We start from the raw sequence: 25,808 nt of genomic DNA, 5'->3' as shown, positions 1-25,808 counted from the left end.
AAGCTACTTGGCCATACTAATGAATTATTATTTCCAGACAGCACATAGATAGTTAATTCTGTTGAAGAATGACCAAAGCCACAAAGTCGACATTCCCCATCAGGAATCTGGCCTGATATCAATAGTTTTCCAGTGCTCCGTTTATTATGAAAGGTAGTTAAACTTGGAGGAATGACAGGGTTCTCATAATATTAAACGTACGCACAAATAAAAGCCTACCTCAACAGAATAGTTCCCATGGAACGTGGCTTGAGTTCTATATTAAACTCTAGCAGTGATGTTCACTCACCGATGCGGCAGTGCTGCAGGCAGTGAAATCATACTTGAAAGGGTTTTTGCAGGGGGCAGCTTTAGAACCCCCATGACACTGACTTAATTCTATAGATCTTGAGAGAGAGGTCTCTGTCTCACCTTTTCTGCTAAATAATGAGTATGATTTTTCTGAGAATCAATACACTGGAAGCTTTCTAGATACTAATTCTCCAGTTCTTCAGTTGCTCATAAGGTATATATATCTCTCTTCAGCCTCCAAAAATGCCTTTTAATGAAACACTGTTCCTTAAATGCACAGCATTACAAAGGCTTTGTATGTGCAGCCTTCTGTAAGCTTAAAAAATATGATTAAATTGCACATGGGTAGACATGTAACATCACAGCTTTGCAATATGAAGTTCCCAGGGCCAAAATTAACCTCCATGTAATTCTGCATTATTATTGCTTGAACTAGCCTATTTTTTTGCTAAGGTCTAAAAACCAAAGTATTTGTAGAATCCTGAAAAAACTTAGAAATGAAAAGTAAATGCACATGCCTCAGCTGTTTCAAATGATACTGTAATATTTTTCCATAGGAAAACACAATACTTTTGTGGTTTTTATACTAAAGTCCTTTTCTCCTTTTCTCCAGTTATAGAATAAAACATGCTCCTTCAGTGAAGCCAAGACCACGTAGTATTTCCATAAGCCTTAACTCATTCGTCTTCATCCTGAGCCTTCTCCTCACCACCTTATCCCACTCAGATCTTACCCACTTTTTGGTTTTGTTTCTTCCTTGCTGTCATTCTTTTATTTCAGGTGTCCGGCTTAACAAAGATAACTCTTAATAATTATCTATACAGATATTGCTTTAAAAGAGGGAAAGGTGGGGTCTTTGACCGGGAATGATGAGTTTTCATATAACAGCCTTTTCCCCAAATCTGATGTTATTTGCAGTGTATGAAAACATTCATCTCCATAAAAGAAGTGAGAAAAAATAGCAAGACAGGATTGTGATCAATACCGATTCTGATTAAGTTTGATCACAGCACTTGACATTTTGAGCAAGTCTGGAAGTACACTCACAGAAAACTCAGGATCTGCTAAGAGTCTCTAGCAGTATAACAGGACACTGCTGACTTCGGTAGGAAATATTCTGTCTACTCTTTTGTTTGCCTTATATGTCTATAATAAGGCAATAAGATGCATTAACTTAATTCTGTAATTAATCTCATTGCCAAACTTTCAGTAGTGCTGTTATATTGCTGATTTATTTTAGGTTTTTGCTTGTCTTCATTTTTTCCTCGACAGAAGCAATGATGGTTTTATCAAGGTGTTTATAGAGGGGAAAAAAAAAAACCTAAAAAAAAATTAAAAGTTTTTGAGATTATTGTATATAAAAATGGTCATCAGATGCCATCAAAGCAACACCCAGGGAACAATGTGTCACTTTTAGAAAAAGCAGTGTTCATTTATATTCTCATATGAACACATCAGAGAAAGCTGTAAAGAGCAGATTTTTTCAAGCTGCAGAAAATGAGGTCCATAAAAACATGCATTCACTAATTGCTATATGTAGAAATGAGCAGGAGTGTTGTTAACAGTTTCTTCTCCTCTGGAGGCCCATACTAGAGCGTTAAAATGTGAATGGGACAGATGTAGACACCTAATCTGGATGGGCCTGGGATCCAGAACTGATCTTCTGTTCATTACACCTACTTCCTTTTATCGCTACATGGTTTATAAAAGAAAGCTCAGTTAATAATTAAAAAAAAAAAAAAAGAGATGCAAAGCAACAAGAATTTTCAAGGTAGCTTTACCATTTTTAAGCTGATTTTCCGAGACAGTCAGGCTCCTTCTCTTCTTTATCTCTTTATCTCTGAGGACTCATTCCCTTCCTTCTCACATGAGACAAAAATCTTCCTGAGATACTGAATCAGGAAGACTCTGCTCTGTGTAATTCTCATACTGCACTGAGCACTGCTGTGTTTGAGGGCTTCCTAGGAACACATCAAGTGATGTGACTAACCTCTGTCGTTTGGGTTTGGGTTTTTTTTCTCTCATCTTTTCTCCAGGGGGAGGAGTGTGTTCAGTGGAGTGTTTTGTTTGGAATTAATTTTATTTATTTGGTGCTGTACTTAGGTACATTGCAGCGTGTTCTTCTTAGAGAAACAAGGTCAAAGAAATGGATCTTGCACTATAACAAAGGTGGCAAATTTTGGGTGAGCCCTTCATCTGTGCGGGAATTCATTAACTAACAAACAATAATTACCTGGCTGGTCCCCAAGAAATCTCTGCCATGTGCGTAGATGAGCTACACCCTTCCCATAGGAAGTCTGAGTTCACTGGGGAGGAGGAACGTTCCCAGTCTCCATCCTAGAGGTCTCTGCATTCACCATGGGCTCAGGCCATTGAGCATACTCAACGTAAAAACTGCCGCTCTTGGTTCTGGAGCTCAGCTCTGAGTGTGTGCCCTCTGCTGCTGATGCAATTAGAAGATAAATCTTGAATAGCTATCACTGGATCAGAAGTGATAAATGGCTTCATTAAAAAAGAGAAAAAAACAAAAACTTAATGTGATGTTCAAATTAAAACAAAATTATTATGTGTACGAAGCAAAGGGTTGGATAAATGTGGGAGAAGGGGAAGTTTATTTTATGAACTCTGATTATCTCATGGGAAACAAACTTCCATTTGTATTTAGAACAGAACAATTTCTAGCTTTAAGGCACTCTTTTAATCAGCAAGCTCATCTGATGAAATGCTGTAGGATTTACTTATATATCAAAAGATTTCCCTAGACATTTAAGGGATGCAACTGAATACAATTAAAAGATCAGTTGTAAGCACGGTTTGTGTTGCAGTTTGTTTGCTGTGCTTTGTGAGAGAAGTTTAGTTGATAGCACGTGAACTTGTGTTTTAGCAGATAGTGAAGTATTGAACTGTATTACAAGAAAAGCTTTACCATTGCAGTTGCCTACTAGAGATGCAACTATTCAGCTATCTTGGATCTGATGGTCTGTAAAAAGAGAACAGAGAAACTATTAAGCCAAGGTTCACAACCAAGAATGGAATCAGTTACGAACACCCTTTCTGGGCCTAATTCGTTGCCGAATTAAACCTCATGTAATGTCATTGAAGGCAATGGGGTTATGCAGGGCATAAATGAGTGGAGCAAATTAGCCCCCGGTCTTGAAGTCAAGAAACCAAAGGAAAGAGTGATACAATAAAACAGAGATGAAATGCTAATATTAGCTGAATGCCACTGTTCTTGGTACAGCGTGTTCTTTGTGTCCAGCGGTGAATATTTCATCCTTCCCAGGTGTAAAATCTTCCCAGCAGCGCTATAAGGCAGATTTATAATAAATGACAATATTAATGATTTAGTTCTGTTGTAATGCAGCTTCTGGGCTCCTAAAAGGAACTTAAGCCGTTAGCAGCTATGCTGGCTGTAGCGTGATCTCCAAATCACACTCTGATCTCTGATCTCTTCAGAAAACTCTTGGGGCTGGCCTTTTTTTTTCTTTCTTTAGCCACCTCTCACCCATATAGATGTTAGAACCTAGCATTTGTAGATATGGAGAGCTTTCTACATAGAAAACTGAGAGAAATACCAGGAATGTCTCTGAGAGAGCTGGAGTAAATTAGGCACAGTCACTGCCTCGGGTATGAAGGCACTAGGAAACAGAATGGATTTGTTTGCATTTCATGTATACGGGTAATATTAAGGGCTCTAAGAACCCACAATATTGCAGTGATTGTAGGTGTGGCTTGGTTTAATGTAAAAAAAAAAATCCATTTGCACTAACCAGTTTTCATAACAATGCATGGTCTCCTCTGAGATTTCACTCTTTTTACTGTCTGACCCACTGATTGCTTTGTCTGAAATTAAGATCATCATCTCTCTCAGCCATAAATTATGGGGTTTGCACCACACACACAGAGAGCTCTGTTCTGGCTGAAGCCTTTAGGCATTTTTATTATCTGTATAAAGAACTAATTCCCAAAGTCTACAGTTGGGTTTGCAGCTCATGAAAAGATCTCTGTGAGGTGACCTGCACAGAATAATACATTTCAACAGCATGGCTCATTTTTTACTCCAAAGAGATCAAACAACCTGAATTCTTTTCACGTCCTACCACGCAAACTTCAGTGATGAGCTAAACGATGAAAAAAGGTTTGTTGGCAATCAGTAGAGAAAATCCTCCAGATCTACATGTAAGGGAAGCCACATAAAATGTGTGACATGTGGCACAGGCTGGTGCTCCAGTATTTGTTCGGTTGCTTCTGGTGTTACTTCTCAGTGATGACAGAACTTGGTGGAGGAGCTAGCATGATACTTGGCCTGTGGGATGTGTGACATTGACCATTTATTCCCCTTTTTTATTTTTCCAGGTGATAGTGTTGATAAGTAATCAGCCATGGTACTCATGAACCACTCCAGATTTTCATTTTCTTTAAATCCTGTTGCTTCTGTTTACAATGCTCTTCTGGGCATGCTCTGAGGAGAGGAATAAGGCAATGAGATGATATAAATTTGCCAGCTGCAGCATGAGATGCTGAAGTAAACACATCCAGACCTATCCAAAGTGCCAGCCATGTCTTGAAGGCTTGTGGGCTATTGCAGATACAGAAACAAGTCCCACTAATCCACAGCCCTAATTTCAAGTGATAAAATATCACCACAGAGCCGGTTTACAATTGCACTGAATTCGTCCTTGGTTTAGCTGTCAAGGTTCTGCTAAAAACAGAGTTCTGTTAGAATGCCAGGTTTTGTTGGATAGAAAATTTTATTTTGACAGAGATATTTACATTTTCAGGGGCTAAAAGCCCATCATCCGACCACCCATTTGGTTTTCTGGTTTTCAATAATTAAAAAGAAGTCAATTAAGCAAGGGAAAAATTTTGATCAATTTTTAGAAGTTTTATCGAAGGGTGTGTTTCTCAAGAAAGATGCAAAATTCTCCTGACTATTTCCAATTAAAATTAACAAACTGTTGGGAAGAATTATCGTTACCTCCTCAAACAGGGTCTGGTGTATTTTGTTATTTCTATTTCTGGTGTTGCTTCTCTAAAACCAGCTCTTGTTTTTCTATTGTATTTGCTTTACATCTAATGCTATTACATTTTGTTTCAGCTGGCGGGCTTCATCTATGCCTGTTATGTTGTGAAATGTATTACTGAAGAAGAGGACAGCTGTAAGTACTAAAGCTTTATTACATACAAAATGAATTCTTTTTTTTTTTTTAAATCACCCCTCCAGTATGCTGGCTCTTGCTGACTTCAACCTAAATGCCTTATTATACTGTAGCCAGAACATGCTTTCTGTCCATCCTTCTTGATCTAAAATTTGCAAATGCCTGAAAGACAAAGGAGTCGTGAAATGCAGCTTAAAAAATACATACTCCTTTCTTCTGAAAAGATCATTGCAATTTTTTTTCCCTCACAGCTTAGCTTAAGACATAAAATAAAAAAGCAAAAACCCCAAAATCCCAATTGGCAATTTTTTTTTTCTTTTTCAGATTGCTATTAACTATCTTCACAGTAATTGGCTACCACTGAGGGCATAGCTCTTCTGTGTTGACTTGTGTGTTGGCTTGTAAAAGCACTTCTGGCAAAAAAAAAATGGCTTTCGATCATTGCAGGACCTTCATTTATGAGAGGTGAAACCGTGGAGCTCCTCTTTGTTCCTGCTGCTCCCAGGGTACAATTACAAGGAGCGAAATGATTTCATATAGATGTACGGTTGTGTTTCTTCTGCTTATTTATATCAATAGAAGCCTGTTGAGTAGAATTTGCCCTTATTACACGCTACGGAGTCAAGCCATTTCATTTTTTCTCTACTCTAACCTTGATTTTTTAAAAAGGGCCACTGCAGCATTTCAATACATCTTGGGATTCATACTAAAGCACTTTAGAAACAAGTATCAGAACTGCATGTAACTTTGATAAAATATACATGAAACCAAGAGAGAGCTCTGCAACAGGAAGCTAAAGGGTTTTTATTTGATTGAGAGCACTGCTAGGGCTGGCGGGGGTTCCTTTGTGTGTTCTCCTGCGTAGAAAATAGCTGCAACCCTATAATCTATTGGCAATACAGTGCCACTGTGAGCCATCAAGGGGAGATTTAGTGCCGAAATCAAGCCACACTTCGGAGGTCTTTCCGACTATGCTCGTTTCAGTTGTCTTTGTGTTTCTGTGGAGGAGAGGAAGGCGTAAGAGTAAAAAGAGTTTGGGACAGGCATGTGGAGCAGGGGTGTGTCACAAATAGGTCTTCTCTTTTTTAGGGAAGGACCCAGTCATATGTGCTCTCTCCTACTCTCCCACTCGGTACATGCACTATCCACAGAGCAGGAGAGTGATTCCTTGCCCCCCAAATGAAATCCCGTTTAATACCATTCTGCCTTCTCTTCTCAGGGCTTAAATCTTTTTTTCACTCGTCTGTAATGCTTTAGGGCGTGATATAAGTAAGAAGCGAGGAAGGGACTTGTGACTTGGCTCACCAAACAAGCGCAGAAGTTGGAGCATGTTTGAGAGATTTCTCCTGTGGTCTGTAAAGCGGCGTTCCTGGCAGCAAAGCGCCACGGCCAATATGGTATTGTTTTCTGCTCACTGTGGTGGGAGCTCCCTATTGTTCCGAAGCCACAGATCGTCATGCTTCTTTGAACATTTTCTTGCCATCGTCTTGCTTATTTTGAGACTTTTACTACTTTGTTAGTACACCTCAGCCAGGCCTCCTCTTCCAGCCAAAGAGCCATCTTATACATCTGTGAGCACCTCTCTGGGGTACCGGGGCGAATCCCCACCCAGTGCAACCAAACCAGCACAATCTCAAGCGCCGCAGCTTCACCTCTGGTGGGGCTTGGAAGTGTGGCTGGAAAAAAAAGGAAACAGGGTACTTATGTGGGTGAGTCTTCCCAACACTGTAGTAACGCTTAGACCAGATTTGGCCCCTCAAGGTATCATAAAATTAAAGCAGCTTTAATTTCCACTGAGAGGCTGCATTTAGCAGAGAGTAAAAATGATTCAAGTTCTCTCTCTGCTCAGACATCCACTCTGACATGCGCCAAGTGCTCGCTGTGACAGCCAGGGGCTGCAGTCTGTACAGATACCCCCTGCTCAGGTTTCACTTTAGATTCTTTTATTTCCATTTAGATATGGTTTTTTGCCTTGTCCCTCCTTTTGGGCAACACATCCATCTATTGTGCTCCTCTTACTGATGTATCCTTTATGGATGAGAAGTGATGTATCCCTTATGGATGCCACGTTTTTTAGCATTTATACTCCAGAGGAAGGTGCCTAAGCGTAACTTCGTCAGTACATTCACGGATGTGGTCGTCTCATGACGGAGCATGACTTCGAGTGAGTGCAAAGGAGAAAAGCTTTCAGAAACAGTGGAATGTATCCCAGAGCCATTGCTAGACCTTCCTGCATATGCAAGCCTTTTGTCTTGAGGTCACTCCAGATCCACTAGCTGTGTTTCTCTTCCCATAATCTCCTTTTCCGCTTTTTCAGTTCCCCACCCCTGCATGCTGCTCTGGAGCAAGCTCTGTAGCACAGAGGGATGAAGACACCCCTCCTGCCTACAGTGTACTCCCTCCCCCGGGCTTGCTGAACATCTAGCACAGCAGAAAGAAGTTTTACTCTGCTGCCCACCAACCCCTGCATAGCAAAGGGTGAGGCTGGGTTTGTGCTTGCATGCACTTTGGCAGCTGGTGTTCCCTCTGTGTGCTAAAGATGTGCCAGCTGTGAAACACCCTGTGGTAAAACCAGTCACCACAAATCAACTCTCCCACACCACTGCCCTGCTTTCCCAGCTTCTGAACTGGTCTGTAAAGAACAACAGAAGGACACTGATGTCTTCTTATTCATGTCTATATTAACAGACATCTAGATCTCTGGTTTTCTGGATCACTCATGCCTGCAAAAATTGAATGCCTCACTGCCAATCACAGAGGACCATAAGGATAACCATACTGGGTCACACCGAAGGGGCATTTAGCCACAAGTCCTGTCTGATGAGACAGAGCCAATAGAAAAAGCCTTCTGCTTCTCACAATGGGCATGGTGAACACCCATACACTCAATTCCATTTCTTCTCCTTTGTTAATGTGCCATGGGAGCAGCAGCAGACTGGAAGAGGAGCAAAAGAGGCAGAAAGACTGAGCCTGGCAGGAGTGGGCAGCAAGGCATAAGACTAGAAAAAAAGCCGTGCAACATCCAAGAACCAGACATGGGTATGTTCCAGATTTTAACCAGAGGAACATACTGACACTGCTCCGGAGCAGAGAAGGTGCCTCATCTTCTGTTGGCACAGAGCCTCAACTGTAGAAACACATTCAAGTTGCTCTTAAGCTGCTTCAGCTGAATTAGCTTTGCTCTCAGAGTAATTGGAACAAGCTGAAAGAGTTACTATTTCTCCATTCTTTATGCAGATTTTATTAAGAGAACAAATGAGCAAGGGTAGAATTAAGCAAACATTTCGCTAAGATTAACCTGCTCTAACCTCACCAAAGGATTAGGAATGGAACAATACAGTGATCAAATCAGGGTCATAACTATGGCTGAATCAGCAAGTCTAGAGGTTTTAATTACACACCAAATAAATCCAGCAGCAGGCCCCCTAAATCAAAGCACAAGTCCGTGCTACCTTTCATGAGAACAATCTGCTCTGGGTTAATTCCGCATCAAGGATTAAAGAGGAGGCTGCTTTCCCTCCTGGTACAGTCCCAAGCGGCGCTCTAACGCTGAGCTCACCAAAGCCAAACAGCAGCACCCATGTCCAAGGGTCAGACAAGGGTGGCCTCTCTTGTCGGTGGGCTCTCACTCCCAAAGGTCCCTTCTGCATTCTGTTCTGTGTGGCTGCATAGGGAGGAGGAACTCTGAGGCTTGGAGTGCCTCAGGTCTTCATCTGGGAAAGATGAGGCAGGACGGGTGCCCAGCAGGGCGGCTGCCGACTCAACGCTCTCCCCTTCACCATTGCCACTGGTAGGCCTAAGCCATTGTCATTCTTACCTCATTAGCATTATTAGCTGCAGCAATTAAAAATAAAGCATGAAAATGTCAGCAACAATCATTACTTGGAGGCATTCAACGGCTGTAAACTTATTGGAGCTCCTCATTTGTTTTCCAAAATCGTATTAGGCCTGCATTTTTCGAAGGCTGCACATTATTTTTAATAACATTGAAATGTTCATTTAATGTGCATTTCCTCACTAGCAATTTGGCTCCCTGCTATAAGCCGTTACTGCCTTGCTAAAAGAAAATTCAATGTATTTTTGAAAATGCTATTAAATATGCAGATATTTTGTAGAAAACCCTGGAATGTAAGCAATAAAGCAGCATCCGCCTGGGGCTTTTTGTCTGTAAGCAATTATAAAAGAAACCTGGGTTACTAAAGTGGCAATTCTGCATTCACCTCGCAGGTTCTGTTGAGGGAAAGGGGACTGGCTTGTTATCAGAGGGACAGCTTTGGCTGGGAAGGAACCTCAGCCTGGAGAAAATCAGCTATTCGGTCTGCGCCCCATAGCGAAATCCTAATCCAGAAGGCTGCCTTACAGACCCAGACAGGGGGAAGAAACAGCATTTACCTACCATAACACAATGCCAAGTCAATGAGAGAATAAATGCGTCTGTCTGATGGTTCCCTGAGTCCCATGAGGTACAACCTTTGCACTATCTCACGCCAGCAGGGATCCAACTCATATGTACGCTACCTTCTTTTTTCTCTTGGCATTGTTTCCAGGTAAACTGCAAAGCAAAAGAAATTGCAACTGGGTTAAATGGATTTTTGCTGCATATTCCCCTGAGCCCAGCTTTTGGGGATGTCTGGCACAGCAGCAAAGCTCTAGATAACCCTTTAAAATGATTTCACACCCCCCATAAAATCTTGAATTCAAGATTCTACTTGAATTACTGAAAATGTTCAGGAAGACAATACCCCAGATAAGGGGATTCTACTGGTGAGCAATACAGCATAGCAATTATGTGCCAATAACCGTGGTGCCAAACCACAATTCACTCTGGGATCTTAGGCCTGACCTGGGAAGTATGAAAGTTATGACAAAGATTTTCTCTTAAACGACAATATTAAATTCACTAGTTGTGAGAGTTGTGAAATTTTGACAAACCTATGGGATGGGTAGAAAAGCCTTTTATTTTCAGCTCTGTTACAGGCTGCATTCCACCTCTGGGCAGGCTATTTAACCTCTCCATACTTCTCTTTCCCATATTTAAAATGGGAAATAATGACAGGGACAAACTCACAGGCGTGTTGCTTCATAACTTTGAGCTTCTGGGATAAAAGGCACTATTGAAGTGCAGAATATGCTCAGGTATCACTTTATTTCTGTGCCAAATGCTTTTCACCATCTGCTTAGCGAGACATTACAGAGGAATAATACCTAGGCTTCCATCCTGGCTGAAAAACCACTAAAACAAAGAGAAACTGGTAGCAAACATTTGGCTATTAATTCTTCTTCTTTATTTCCCTTCCTATTTTCTGGTGAATATGGCTGTAAAGCCTGAGACTACTGGGACAGGAGAATGATAGGAAGAAAGCAGAAAGGCTGAGGGACATGGCTGAAGATGACCGCAACCATCTTTCTGCATCAAGGCTGGGCTTGAATGCATCTCTGGAGGTTGTTGTCCTAGGCAGCCTGGCAGGTATCTTCCCCTCCCTGCTGAAAGGTGACACCCCAGCTGCAGTGTGAGCTTCAGCCATACCAACACAGCATTATCTGTTAAACATGTGTAACACAACGCAAGATAAGAGGTACCAGGTCTATCCAAGCCCAATATCCAACATTCAGCAATGAAGAACATCTGATGCTTACTTCCATGTCTATTTGCCGTATAGGCATATAAGAACACAGCAAGCTTGTGGTTCCCCAAAAACCCTGACAGTAATTTGCAGTTCAGGGACTTCCTTAGCCACAAGTGGTCTTGTATTTTCTTGCCCACAATGATCTTTTCTTCCTGAAAGTGCACTCCTATGTTTGAACTAAGAACGTTTTTATCAAATACAGCCTCCTGAGAGGAGTTCCAGCACCTCAGCTATCTATTTTGTTAGTTTTGCACCTAAAAGTTGTGTAATGTGTCCCGTGTCTTTCTCTGGAAAACAGTTGTCATTCCATCTTCACCTTTTCCATGCTGCCACAGGTTTTATAGTCCGTCAGCAGCAGCCTCCCTCAGCCTACATGGAAATATTACAAAACTTGTGATTGGTTTTTGGTTGGTGGGAGGGGGGTTCTGCATCTTCAAACCCTTTACATCATTGAAAAAATAGAAGCGGGATCTGTCATAAAGGAATAGCAGTATCCTGAGGAGGAACACATTTGCATTTTTGAGCCCCTCACTGATGCCACAAAAAGTCAAAGATGGTATTGGTATCACATACCCACAGCCACATGTAATTAGGCTTGCAGTTTAAACGAACAATCAAGATTTCCACCACAGTCAATGGAGGCAGGGATGTAACTCCAAAGAGCAATTTGCCCTGTCTGTGGTAGACACCTCTCTCACAGCAGGGTGAGTCACTGGTCTGGCTTGTTTGGTTAATGCTAAGGTCAGCCTAGGCAGTCTGGAGAGGGAACATAGGAGCAAATAAACGTAGGAACAAATACAAGCCAATATTTAAAACACAATTGTTCTCCACTGTTGAACAGGTCATTCATGAACGAGAATTCAATGAACAGGCTACAAAAGCTGAAGCTGCAGCTTGTTTTTGCTGAGCTGTACTCTCCAATTTACAGCCTGTGGCTAAATTAGAAGCTTTTTCCATTTACTTGTTTCATTTAGTGTGGTGACTGCTACGTGAACTAAGTAAACTAAAGGGAGGGAAATGGGATGCCTTCGGCTGTCAGGATGCTGATGGAAGCATGGAGGGAGAGAAGCCTTTGAAATCCCATGGTACTGCCTCATGCTTGTCATCCTAAAAAGAGCTGTCTTGGAGAGCCGCGGTGCCACCAGGAACGTTTAGGAAATTCCCTGAGATGCCTGTACAGCATCAACCTTTTGGACATATCAATAGCTGGCTCCTGTGTCATTATTTCCAGTCATGTCCTGTTTTGGAGGGGACGTTTCGCAGAGCAGAAGGCTGGTGTTGAGCATCTCATTCTCACCGGCGCAGAGCACAGGCGCTCCGCATCCCACAAGGCACGCTCGCTGGTTAGAAAGCACAGGCTGAAATCGTCTGAGCTGCAGAGCGCGAGGCTGAAGCGCAGGGGGGGGAAAGCCTATGGCGGGAAGATATGACAACTGAAACCGGCTGCGTTTGAGATGCAAATGGACCTGAGCGGTCCAAGGTGTCATAGGGCTTGGCAGATGTTACGCAGCCTGGTCTGTGATCATTTGGCACTGCGCTGCAGAAAGAGAAACAAACTTAAAGCTCAGAGGAGGTGCAGTTTGTTTAAATAATAGCAAGTAATTAGTCTGAAGACAAAATCAGTGATGGCATTTTATAATTACAATTAATTTAAAGGTTAATTTCCTTTGGTGCTAAAATCTTATTTAAAACATTTACCAGGAAAGGAAATTAGGATGTTACTATCTAGATGCATAGAATGCTTCTGGGAATCCATGCCTATTATCACTAGAAAATTAGGTTAGACTCAAAGTGGGAATTTCAATTCATTTTAGTGTATAATAGATGGTGGTCAGGGCCTTGAGTCAGAAGGGTTGCTTAGGGTAGACTGTACGATTTGCATTTTCTTTGTTTGTGGGATTAATTGCAAATGTTTCCAACAAAAGGGCTGGGTTTATACATGAACAAGCTTGACATGAAAAGAAAATTGGTTATGGATTGCTGCCTTCGTAACTAATGAAGTTGATGTTCAAGGAATCCCTAGGAGACGGGGCTGTGGTATGAGGCAAATATATAAATAAAATCACACGGGGGGAAATGGTGGTGTTGCTGGCTTCATCTACAATAATTTCTTTTCTCCCTCACTGTCTTCCCTGCCACTCCCCTTGCATCCATCACCGCCCCTTGTGGGGATTGTCAATCTCAAGTTTAAAAAATGTCTAAATAACATAATGTAGAGCTTGAAGGAAGCAACATTTCCATTCCAGCAGCTCATCACAATGGGATACTGCTTAATAAAATCAATGCGTTGTAACTGCCAGAGAGATATACTTACCTTGCATCATTTTTTTTTAACTATTCACCACCCATGTTTTATCTTTTCAAGAAAGACAAGTTGCAGAAGTATGGGAAAAGATCCGCATCTGTGAAAAAGGAATGAAGACCTAACATCTCTTTTACAAAGAAAGATACATTTCATAACAAAACATTTTGAAAATATTACTTGTCTTGTCACGAGTTAATTAATGAAACAATCCCACATGTTTGTGTCACACTGGTAGCAGAAACGAGGTGTTTTAACTAGTGACGGTTCTGACAACAAAAGCCACCAATGATTTGAAGAGATGTTCAAGTTGCTGCAGCTGAATAGGATGTGGTCCTTCTAGACGTGGAAATGTTTTGACATTTAAAAATAAACAAAACTCATATTCAAAATCAGGAAAAATCAGCAAAATCTGAGACTCTCCACAAGGTGAAAATTGCATGGAAAAGGGCTTCAGGCAGACCGTCATGTTTTGTTTTGATGCCGGTAAAAGACTTCATTTTGATGTGAGTCATCTATTGCTACTTCTCACTGAACGTGGAGGGCAGGCTTTGGAGGCAGGCCCTCCTGCGCCGTGCCCAGGGGACCATCTGCTTCTTCTCTCCGATGGAGGCAGGGCAGCTCAGGCCCCACCAAGCGCAGGCTGAGGAGGAGCCCTCAGGTGGCCTTCCCCACCTCGGTTTCCCAGCCTCTGAGGGAGGCTGGCTGCCTCCTCGGGGGTTCAGCCAAAACAAGCGGGTGTAACAGAGCAGGTCCTGGCCAGCCAAGATCAGTCTGTACTGAAGGACAGGAACATCTCGGAGAGGAGCAGTGATGAGCTGCTGTGAGTGGACTAGACTCATTAACCAGTTCCAGTGGCCCTGAAAAGAACACCTGCCCACAGCCTGTTCATGTCCTCCCCGCTGAGACAATCAACGTGAGCTTCTTGCAGTTTCCTACATGCCTGGGACATAGCTCTGTACTAAATTATTTTTATCAGCATGCCTTCTTTTAAATTTTTCCTTATTACTTTTCCTTTTAAATATCTGGATAGGTCTTCATTAGCATTGGACTGTTAACTTTCATGGATTTAGGTCTTAATTCTCCACTTTGTTGCACCTACTAATGACTCTTATTCTAATTTATTAGTGTGGTGGTCACACTTGGAGGCCACTGCCCCAGGCGTTTTCTTTTTTCTCCTTTTTTCTTTTTCCTCCTTTTTTCTTTTTTCTCCTTTTTTCTTTTTTCCTCTCTTTATTGCTTGCCCCTAGAAATGATCAGGCTAAGAACAATTTTTCCTGGCGATTCGTTTGATAAATTCTATGATAATTCAGTCTACCCCACATTTTCTTTAATTCTTAGCATGATTTGTCAGTCAAAAACTATTTCAGTGATATATATATTTTTGCTCAGTAATCACGCATGAAAATTTGAAAGCAAATGGCTATTATCCAGCAGTGTCCAGGTTTGTCCAGTTTAGAAGAAGAATATATTCTTCAGACTATTAATGTTCTCATAGCTGAGTGGAGGTCTTTTGCAGACTCTTTACTGAGCATCGGACAAGCCCCACCGCCAGCTTGGACAAGCCTTGCAAAGCCTGGCAGGAGTCAAGCTGCAGCCTACCTGACTGCCACCTTATTTCCAGGTCTATAAGGCTGACGGGTGGCTCGCTGCATTTATCAGACACGAAAGGCAGCGCTGGCCATTTCGGGCCAGGATTTCTTATCGCTGCAGCTATGCTCCAGCCATTCCCTCCCGGCCTCTGGCTCTCATTCTTGCCTGCCCTATCCCTGATGCTTGTATCTGCCTTCAGCTGCCGAAGCCTTGCCTGTGCCTCCTATCCCTTGCCTGGTTACTCCCAGCTGCTTTCATCCTGGCTCCTTTCTGCTCAGCCATGACCCTGGTTCCCACCTCCCTGACATGGTTCCTGCTGCTGGCCAGCCCTGCCTTGCTGAAGCATTGCTCCAGAGCATAGTCTTCCTCACCTCCTGCCCTGAGGCTCTGACCACTGACCCTTCTCTGCCTGGGAGTCTGAGACGCATTTCACCTTCTCTAATTTCTAGACACTCAGTATCATTCATCCTGGTGTTGTCTGCTGGGTACAACCTTGAATGCAATATCTGCATCCCTGCTTGGTCCTAATTATAGGGAGTATCCTGCTGAGATCCCTGTCAGTACCTCTGTAAGAGCGGTGACACCAGGTGGTGCTTTTCGGATTTCACAAACCGCCGTACCTCCCCAGTCCTACCTCTTATCTCAGAAGGGCTGAACAAAGAATTACCTAGGGGATCAGCAGCAACAGAGACAGAAGATGCTGCAAGACCCTATCCAACAAGAAACATGAGGAGAAAAATCTAGAAGAAAAGCCCCCGTGAAACAAAAAATTACGGAGTAATTTTGACTATTATAAAAGTAAACAGCATGGAAATGGTCGCAGTGGGGCAGGGTCTGAGCTGAGAGACTCCACTGAAATTTGTGTAGGAGTTTCCCTTTGTGGTTCCTGTGGACACGGTAGGGCTCAGAAATGCCACGAGGTTACAGTTTTGAAATACGAGGTTTTAGTTTCACCTTGCAAATGGCTGAGCTAAGAGCAGTCACAGGCAGTTACCGGCTGTTTGGCAGAAATGCAGCTCGTTGCACCGCAAGAACCGATCCAAGTGTCCAATTCCTTACGCCGTTGCTGACCCCCCTCCTGTGCCGGCAGGAAGGGCACAGCCTCACGTGTTGGCAGATGCCCTCCTTCCCCGTGCTCCACCGGGGCTTGGCTCCATCCCACTTCGCGAGTCTAAATTGCTGTGCACTCAGCACAAAGACCAATAACGTTTGATTATCATTGTAAACAAACTTTATTGAGACTGTATTCAAGCAAACCTCCTCCTGTGTGCTGTATTGTGGAACAGCCACCAGCCCATGACTGCAACATAAAAAGGCAGCAGCGCTAAAGTGTATGGAAGTGTCTTCACCAAACAGCAAGGCGGGTAGCAGGATACTGGCAAAGCTGCAGGAGCAAGGGTGTCCCCATATGTTGTTTTATATTTTTTCCTGTATGTCATTTCCAAAGTCATTAAAACCAAGCCTAATTTTACTCCCCTCCATTTTTTCTGAATTTGGCCAGATTTTAGGTACCAGCATTTGAGCACAGCTCTCTCTTTCTTCGCATACTCACTGCTGCACCAACAGTGCCTCCAGTGACGTTATTAGCTGTAGTTTGTTTGCCATCCCTCCTCTTTCCCAGCTACACGTGCAGTGAAGTGCCTTGCTGTGGCAGTGAAGCTTAATCACTGCGCCTCCGAGGCCTGAGTCCAGGGGGCCAAGTCTTTGACCTCCGGAGCCGATGTACATAAGTTTAAGACCTCACATATCAGATGTAGGACCACGTACATTACATGTTCTCTCTGTGCTAAATCATGTGGGAAATATGTTCAGTCATGACGCGCATGTGCAAAAAGCATCCGTGGGCACATGCACATACTCTTCCCTGGTCATTAGCACTTTTTTAATGGCACCACCTTTATCAGGGGTAACTGTAAATTTTTAATATTATTTTAATGCTTGAGATTAATGAATATATTTAAGGACTACCATGATGCCAAGCCAAACACAAAAACATGAACATGAATGCCAGCCCTGTTTCTTGGAACCTGCAATCTCCATATTAGTCAACAGACAACTGGTGGGTACAGGCAGAAAGTGAGCACAAAGAAACTATGAGCAAATATTATTCACTGTGGCAGACAGGCATATAAGGACGTTGGTAGACGAATTATTGTCAACAGGGCAAAGAAGAGTTTTAGGGAAAATAATGAGAGAACAGTTTGTGAAGACATTCGCACAAAGAGAGAAAGTGTTCGGAAACTTTGCAAGTATGCAGGTCAGGCTGGCAGCACAGGCGCAGAATTTAGCTTTTAGAACTGGAAGGAGGAGAGACTGATGTGGAGTCTCTATAAAAGGCTTTAAATGTAAAAAGAGTTAGCTTCTACTTGATGTAATATGGAAGATGAGATCAGTAGCAGGATGCAGAGAGGAGTAACCTAGGTAAAGAGATGAATCTTGCAGCTTTTGTCAAAAAAAAAAGGGAACTGTGGTGTTTTACTCTGAGAGCCCTGGGTAGATGTTATAGTGGTTTCAACAGACAGAAAAGTCTTCCTCTTCGATATGGAAAAATAATCTTCAGAAATTAAAACATGAACAGCCCAAACCAAAGTTGACATCTAAGTGACAGGCAAACTTGAGGATATAAGTGCCATCGTTCACTATGAGAGGTAGCAGAGCAGGTTAGGGAGGAGCGGCTGAGTTCTGGTTTTAGCGATGCTGAACTGGAATTGATGTTTAATTATCCATGGGTAAATATCACAGAGAGAAGCTGAGATTTCAGTTTGTATAGAAGGAGCGGAGTGAGCACAAGACAGGTACCCTGTGACACCTCAGAAAGATGACGACAGCAGAAGTTACATTTGGGAGCGGGACTACCCCGTTTACAGGAGGTGAAGAAAAGTAAAAGGCAGAGGTTACTGCCCATGGGACTCCAGCAGCATACTGGAGGGAGAACCACCAAGAGAGGAGGGGAATGATGAGAGGAAGAAGGTGAGCACCTGCAGATGAGAGGGCGAAGGCCAGCAAGACAAAGGTTTCAAGAAGAAGAGAGCAGCAGCTGTGCAAAACGTGGCTGAATGACCACAGAGATGACTGTGTGCACTGGGTTACCAGTACCCAAATTTGGATAGGAAGAGGTGATCTGACTGTGGTTCCAGCTGTGTGCAAGGGACAGAAGACAAGATGGGAGAAAATCGTCTACAGAAATGGAGGAAAGTGTTTGAAAGTGTTTGAAACCATCAGGAGAGAGAGAGAGAATGAGACAAGCAAGGATGAGGGTAGGGTTGATTTTTTTATGAAGGGAATTTACATGTATTTGTATTGGGAGGAGAATGCAAAAAAAAAAAAAAGATCAAGAGAAAGAGTCTGTCATTGGGACAAAAAGAATTTTTACAGGACAAAATTCCTGAGTGTAGTAAGAGAGAAGGGGAAATGAACTGTAAAAGGAGGAGTGAAAAAGGCCGGAAAACTGAAGAAAGGAGGACTACTTTATCAGTTTGCTCATACAAGAAATGGGAGAGCCAGTGTGGAGAGAAACATATGGGGACGGGAGGAGGGAAATGGACAAGGAGGTAATGAGGGTGTATGGGATGGAACTAATAAAGCTGGAGGAGCCAAGTTGCTTCATTGGGGAGATGGACAAAGGGAAGGAGGAGAGGGGCAATCAGTGGCAGAAGTCACACTCATTACAGAATTGCTACCAAAGACATTTTCACTTTTAAGGAAGGAGCCACGTGCAGGAGGTGGATGCTGTGGTGAAGGCAGGGTTGAGCGGTGGCGGTACACTCACCGCTGTGAGAGGCAGGGCCTCATGTGTCAAGGGTTGGGGTGAGATAATCAGCAAAACAGACAATAGTAGCAAAGGAACAAAGTAAGGAGAGGGTTGGAAAGCTGTCAAGAAGTTATCCATGATTCAGGTCACATGTTGGCCAAATACATGGCTGTTTTCCAACCTTTCCCTTTCCTTTTCTTTGCAGATGAAGCCACCTCCCCATTCCTAAACTCTGTATCGTTTCACATCTAGTCTCTGTTGATTTTTGCATGCCTACTAAAATGCAAGGAAAGCTGTAGCATCAGTCACGTTTCTATACACATGTGCTCTAAATGACTCTTTGGGTCAGATCTTAAGCTAATGTAAATTATCATTGCTTCAATCAAGTCACTGAAGCTATAAAAATATATATTAGCTGTGGACCTGAATATGCTTCTGTGTTCATATCATACAGAGAAAAATTTCTATAAGGAGAATAGTGTCTAGTCTTCTGATTTCTATTCAATATCTTTCCTTTTGCTTTCTACAGGAAGATGTTATTGCTTTTATTCCACACAGTTTCCTTTCTCTTTGTCCATCTGTTGATTTCATCGGTTTCATTGTTTCTCATTGCTAGTTTTCCAGAGTCCCTTTTTCCATATGTACCTCCATGTTAATGGGGTCTTCTTTGTACATCCCTGTTTAACGGTCCCTCTATGCACCACAAACTTCCAGAAATGAAAAATGATAAATCCATTTATGCCTCTCATCCTGTCCTGATATTCAATGGAGACAGTGGGGTCCATGACTGTGAGCAAAGGCTGAAACTTCACATCCCTGTGGGTACTTAGTAATAGAAAATACGTCCCTACTTTGAGCTATATGTCCTGTTTGTGTTACAGTTGTAACCACAGTCATATATGCCTGACAAGCCCCTTAACACCAGAAAAGGAAGAAAACACTCTGGCTGAATTTCTTATAGAACATTTTACAAATAAATAGTACCGTTATTATCCTATTCAAGTCCAGCCAGGAAAATAAGCATCTCAGCAACCAATATTTCAAAGGAATGGGATTCTGTGTTTGTTTGTATATGCACGTATGCTTTTTTTAAATCAAAACATGACAAAAGAGGCACTTCTGATACCAGTGACATGTAAGATGAATGTAAAATAGAATGGTCAAAAATGTGTTTGATGGATGAGGTTAAGGATGGAAGCCTCTGTAGCAATTCAGCTAATGAGCCTTGTTTTATTCATCTCATGTTAGTGCTGCCAGGAATGTATCAGTCGTAGGACACTTTTAGTGACCTTTCAGGCACAGCCAGGATAAAACGCCTGCAGAAAGGGCAGCATTTTGCATGCTTTAAGAAACTAGCTCAGAGTCCACAGAGAGCTTTTAGCGCTGTCTGGACACCACAGGCTTTGCAGCGCTGAGAAATTGCCACCATCAAGAAAACTTGCTACTGAAATCCTTTTGTATTGGAGTTAACTTTCTATTACCTACCTTTACCTACCTTGCAAAGTTTGTTGTGTGTAAGAAGCCGTTGTATACCCACAACAAGGTCACAGCAGTACTCTCTGCCTTACCATCATTTGGTTACACGCGTGGGAACTTCTGCTGTCAGTTGAACACTGAAACGTCTCTACAAGCTTGCCTTGTTTGTCACTTGACAATCTGGCTTGTTAACACTGTGTTTACTCTGTGCAACAGGGCAAAGACACAATGCACGCAGAGATAGTTGGCGTGCATCTTTCGTGCCTGCACAAACTCATTTTACTCAAAGAAAGCTTTTTCTTAACACATTGATTTAACCTTCTGAAAACAACCCTAAAATCACCCTTTTTGACCTTTTGCCCCATGACTTCAGAGTATCTATGCCTGCAGCCTTCTAATGATGATTAACTGGTTGCTTGAAGGATCTGGGGAAGTACACGAGAAGCACAAAGCTGGACAAATGCATATAAGCAACATCCATTAAGTGACCAGTGAGACACTCAGTCCAACACAGGTATTTTCTGGCTTATGTTGTCAGAGGTCAAGAGTGAGAAAAAAAAGGAAAACCGGGCAAAAGAACAACAACCCATAGCTACAGCAAAGACATGTCCACTCTTTTGCTGCAGTCTTTGTATTTGAATAGGAGAGGTTTTATTTCCTCCGAACCTAGCACTTCACTCAACAATATTCCTATAGTGAATTCTTCATTCTGTGCCTATGAACTTAGCATGTTTTCAAAGACATGATCACATTGTAACAGTTATTCTGATGGTTACAGACAATGAGTAAGTAGGAAGCAACAAATGGCATTTATTTTTATTTTAGCAAGATTTTGGCCCTAGGAAAGGTTTGTAAGCAGGCTAGGGAAGCACTGTCCAGATGCAGTCATCATAGGTTGTGTGCAGATTTGTTTAAAACTATATTTGAAATTTAGTTATCAACCAGCTGGGATGACATTTCAGATGGGATCCCACTGGGACCTTGGCTAGGGAAATAATTTTCTTCATTATTTTTGCTAACAACAAGGATGATAGAGGAGAGAACATTTGTAAAATTTTCAGAGGAAACCAGCCTGGGAGGGGTACGAGCACTTGTGAAGATTGGATTAGAAGTCAGAATGATCTTGAGAAATGGCTTGAAATCAAGAAGATGAAATTCAATACAGACAAGTGCAAAAGAACTCCTGTGGGGAAGAATCAATCAAATGTCTTCAGATAAAATACGGATTACTTGGCTAGACTACAGTTAGTGTCAAAACATAAAAATAAAGATCTGGTTATTAAGCGTTTGTACGATGTTGTTGAAAAAAGAAAGAAAAAAAAAAAAAACAACCAACCAACAAAACCCCCACCATGTTATTCCAGGTAATGTACAGAAGACATACACAGCACTTGTTCCAGCTAGTCCTAATTTGTGCACTGCGCTCTAAGAAAAACATAGGCAGACTGAAGAAAGATCTTCAGGCTTTGTAATTTAGAGGCTTGGAAAACACGAGCCATGAGAAAAATTTGAAAGAACTAGGTGTGCTTAAATCTGGAAAAGATGGATAACATGAAAATACTTTTTGAAAATGCTTAAAAGTAGTTATGAAAGAAAAAAAAAAATGGCTCATTTGTCTTCATATCCATAGGGAGAAAAGGCCAAAATGTAGAAAAGTAGTTAATTTGCAGGAAATTACATTTAAATTAGGCATTAGGAAGTCAGACGCAGGGAAAGGCAACGCAGAGAGACTATAGAACCTCCTTCATTAGAGATGTCAGGGATTAATTTAGTAAAACTTCATTCTGCGATAGGAGTATACGTAATGTTGCCACAGAGAGAGCACAGAATCAGCTAAATTATTTCTGCAGGGATCATTCTTGCCCTGGAAGAAGGTGGATAACAGGTTCAACATATCTGTGGTTGCAATGGAGGCATACTGTACCAGTCCAGTCTAGTGTTTCCATGGCTTTTTGCTTGCAAAGTAAATGGTGGACAAAGGGGTACAAGAATTTGATTTTGTAACATGTCTGGAATGTGTATGACTGCATTGATAAATGTGGCACACGTTGAGGGGTACCTTAGTATAAAATAACCTCATAAATGCAAGTCTTAAGGACTCCAACCACTGTAAATGTTCTTAAACCAAGGGTTACAAATTTACATTTTGTGATTTTTGTGTGACTGTTACTGCATTTTAGATCCACAAGAAGCTATCCTCTGTCAAAGAACCTTTTCTTTTTTTTTTTTTCGCTTTTAATGTACACACAGCCACTCTGTCAGTAGCAGTTCCCAGACCTGTGAAAAATGCACTTCCATACTTGAACTCTTTGGCCCTTTTCTATCAAAGTAAATTCAAATTCACATCCGCTATGTAAGAGGCAATATTTCAGGGGTGAGAGCTGCCCACAAATAACCCCCAAAAGCCAATAGCTGTGTGTCCTGGTGCAAAGGAAGCAAAGGGTGGGCTTTTACCTGTGTAAAGAAAGTGTTAAAGCAGAGAAACAGGGGGTTCAGGCTCACATGAGATTGAATTGCCCTGGAAATTGTTTAAAATAAACATGAGAAGACCATAGGGAACTTGCAGTACTGTGAATTAATAAATAACTCCCACCCTACAACCTTCCTGCAGACCTCCAGCACCTTGAGAGAAATGCTGGTTTCCTTATATCTGTGAAGCCTCATCTCTGAAGCTCAGATAAATTGTTCCAGCTCTCTGTTCGTGCATTTTAACCCAAATGTCAAAGCAGGGAATCAGAGAAACTTCTGTCTCTCAGGCAGTCGGATCAATGTGCTCTCTCCTCTACATCGCTGAACCACAGTATGACAGCAAGCCAGACACAGTAATCACAGTCAGAAGCAATGCATTCGTGCCAACAAATAAATGGGTTTCAGCATTCGTAATATGTGAATAGCATGTTGGTTTGTACTCCAGTGGGGCGGTCCACTTGAAAAAGAGGGATGTGTGGCTATTTCTGATAGAGAGATGGCTGTTATAAATTCCTCATTGTCTTTGTGTGATTTTAAAATTAATTTGATTTTAAAATTTAAAAAGAGACTTTGCTTTTCTCTCTCTCTCTCTCTCTTTTTTTTTTTTTTACCCTTTGTCCGCATCTCCACAATTAGCTGGTCTAATTTTAACAGATTATTTGGGGGCCCATCAAAAATAATCTCTGTGCTGGGTGGTTCTTGAATGATAGTTCCTATCACTTCTGAAAAGATGTTGCTAACGAAAGCAATTTTCCCCTTTTCAGTTGATTTCATAGGTGGATTTGACTCTTACGGCTATCAAGGTCCACAGAAGACATCTCATTTACAGCTACAGCCCATGTATATGTAAGTACTTAACTTCTGAGATATTCTGCAGAGTGGCAGGCTGATATTAAAGGATCATTAAGCTGAAACATGACGTGACTCAGAAATTCAGAATAGGCAGAAGCCTTTTTTGATAGACCGAATTCAAGCTACACTTAAGCACCAACATTGCTCTTCTATTGAATTATAATGATTCCTTAGAGCAGGATATAATGTATCACAGTTGTTTAAATAACACCCAGCTCTCATCTGATTTTCCACAATTTTCATTCAAGCAGGTTGCACTGAGAGACAATGAGAATTTCAGGTAGTAAAAACTAGTCAGATCTGACAAAACTTGGTTGCAAAAAAGTGGTTTTTATTAAGATATATCAAAAGTTCAGCAACTTGCTAGTTTAGTGGATGGATTTAGCATTTGTCTTACCAGCGCATCTGTTCACTGAGGCACCTCTGTAGCTCATTTCCAGTCTCCATATTTAAGAAAAAGCAAAACAAATGTAACAACATATGCCTTTTAAAACCAGTTTGAAAAGAAGACAGTATTTTACCTAACCAGTGAGTGACAACTCCATCCACTGCCTAGAAGTCAGCCTGATATATTTGGGGGTTAAATGGGTAATCAAATGTCAGCACATACACACAACTGGAGTACACTCACACTAGAGCTAATACCCAACCATAGGCCAGTCCAGGAATAATCGTCTCCAAATATTTCTTGTACTGATGCCAAGTGCAATTCAGAACAGTCCTGACTGCCCAGATAAATCTTACCTCACTGCTGCAGCCTTTTGAAGCGTTTGTTATTCACCATCACTATTTGTCATCACCTACACGGTAAAAGCACAGCACGAACAACTCACGAAGGGACAACATTTACTTTTTTCCTTTGTTTCTCTTCTGAACATCTCTTTTGAGGAAAATAACTAAATACAGGCAAACAGTATCCATCCCAACATACACTTCCATTCACCCTTGAATGTAATTTCATGACTTCTTCTGACTAGTGGAAGCAAGTCTGCTAATGGATTAGTGGATTTTTGCACGGAACTGGCATTTACTCCTTTATCAGTGGTAAACTCAATTCTGCGGTAGTGCTTAGGATCGGGCCCTTTGGGAGCTTTGCTAGGAGCTTTTTAAAAATCTCAAATTACAATAGTGCATATCTCCAATGCCATCTTAACTTCAGCTTCCCATCTGTCTGTGCTCAAGTAAAGATTTTTCACCTGCACTTTTGGCACAGCGCTGTGCATTTAGAAAATGTTATTTCCTTCCTAGTATTGTGTGTGGCTCATAGGTACTTAGAACAGTTCTAATCCTATTTCTTTCTCAGTATACCATACCTTGTCATCAACATATGGGGCCCTCTAGCTGAGATATTATCCCATTCTCTTTATGCTCTCAGTGTTTCTTCCAGAACAGCAGATTGCATTTACTGAGCATCTTCATACTGACTGGAAAGAAAGCTCGACCTGTGGAAAAAAAAAGAAGGCGATACTTTTAAGCTTGTAGCTGAGATGAAGAGATATATGATCAACCCATGTAAACTGTGTTCCTCCTTATTTCAATGCTGCATTCTCACTGGAGTATAGGCAATTTCGCTGTCTTAACTGAGAGGCAGAAAACAGTATGCGAGCTGACACTTTGTGCAATCAACCCACAAAAGTATTGCCATGTCCCAGCCACAGTCAAACAAAGACACTTCATGTTTCCCTCTGACTGTATAGTATTTGACAAGGTTCTCCAGAATTGCTACAGTCTGTCCTTAAGAGGCTTTTACAGCATTTAGTAATACCTTTCTGTTATTTACAGCTGAGGCGCACCAGGAACACATGCATATGTATTCACACTGCGGTTGCTCTGTAAATGTAGGCAGACCATTAAGCAGTGGAGTGACAAATTCGAATGTCAAATTAATCAAGCCGTGGTTTGATCTGCTTGTAGCACTATTTACAACAATATTACGTACTGGAAATCAAAACACGCTGATATGATAACAGCAGGCCATACTGGGTGTTTTAAGGCTTTATTTGTTGGGAGGAAGGGTTTGGTTCCCCAGGGATCTTGTTCACCACAGAACACCAGTGTCGGCCTCTGTAGTATTCAAGGAGAAAAAAAAAAAAATATACAGGACTTTACATTACTCTCTGGTCAACGCACCTGTACAATGCTCAGCATCTCTAAGAGATGAGTAAACAGTAAGAATCATTTAATGTAAAAAGGCAGAGGAAGGACAGGGACAGGATGGGATAGGAAGAGGAGAGGAGAGGAGAGGAGAGGAGAGGAGAGGAGAGGAGAGGAGAGGAGAGGAGAGGAGA

At 41.9% G+C, this 25,808-nt stretch overlaps 1 protein-coding gene across 2 annotated transcripts in view; it reads left to right on the top strand.

Annotated features, from left to right (window-relative positions):
• Positions 1–23,518, top strand: part of NKAIN2 (sodium/potassium transporting ATPase interacting 2) — a gene marked incomplete at both ends in the record, with an annotated part of 576,947 nt that extends 553,429 nt beyond the window's left edge. For both annotated transcript variants that reach the window (XM_082480913.1, XM_082480912.1), the window contains 2 exons: positions 5,390–5,450; positions 23,433–23,518. In XM_082480913.1, the coding sequence (XP_082337039.1) occupies positions 5,390–5,450; positions 23,433–23,518 (147 nt within the window). The remainder of the gene's footprint in view (positions 1–5,389; positions 5,451–23,432) is intronic.
• Between the last annotated feature and the right edge of the window lie 2,290 nt (positions 23,519–25,808).

Source organism: Vanellus vanellus (assembly GCF_965231255.1).
Source record: "Vanellus vanellus genome assembly, chromosome: 3".
NCBI lineage: Eukaryota > Metazoa > Chordata > Aves > Charadriiformes > Charadriidae > Vanellus > Vanellus vanellus.
The sequence above is the reverse complement of the archived record's forward strand: the minus strand, read 5'-3'. Positions and strand labels throughout refer to the sequence as shown.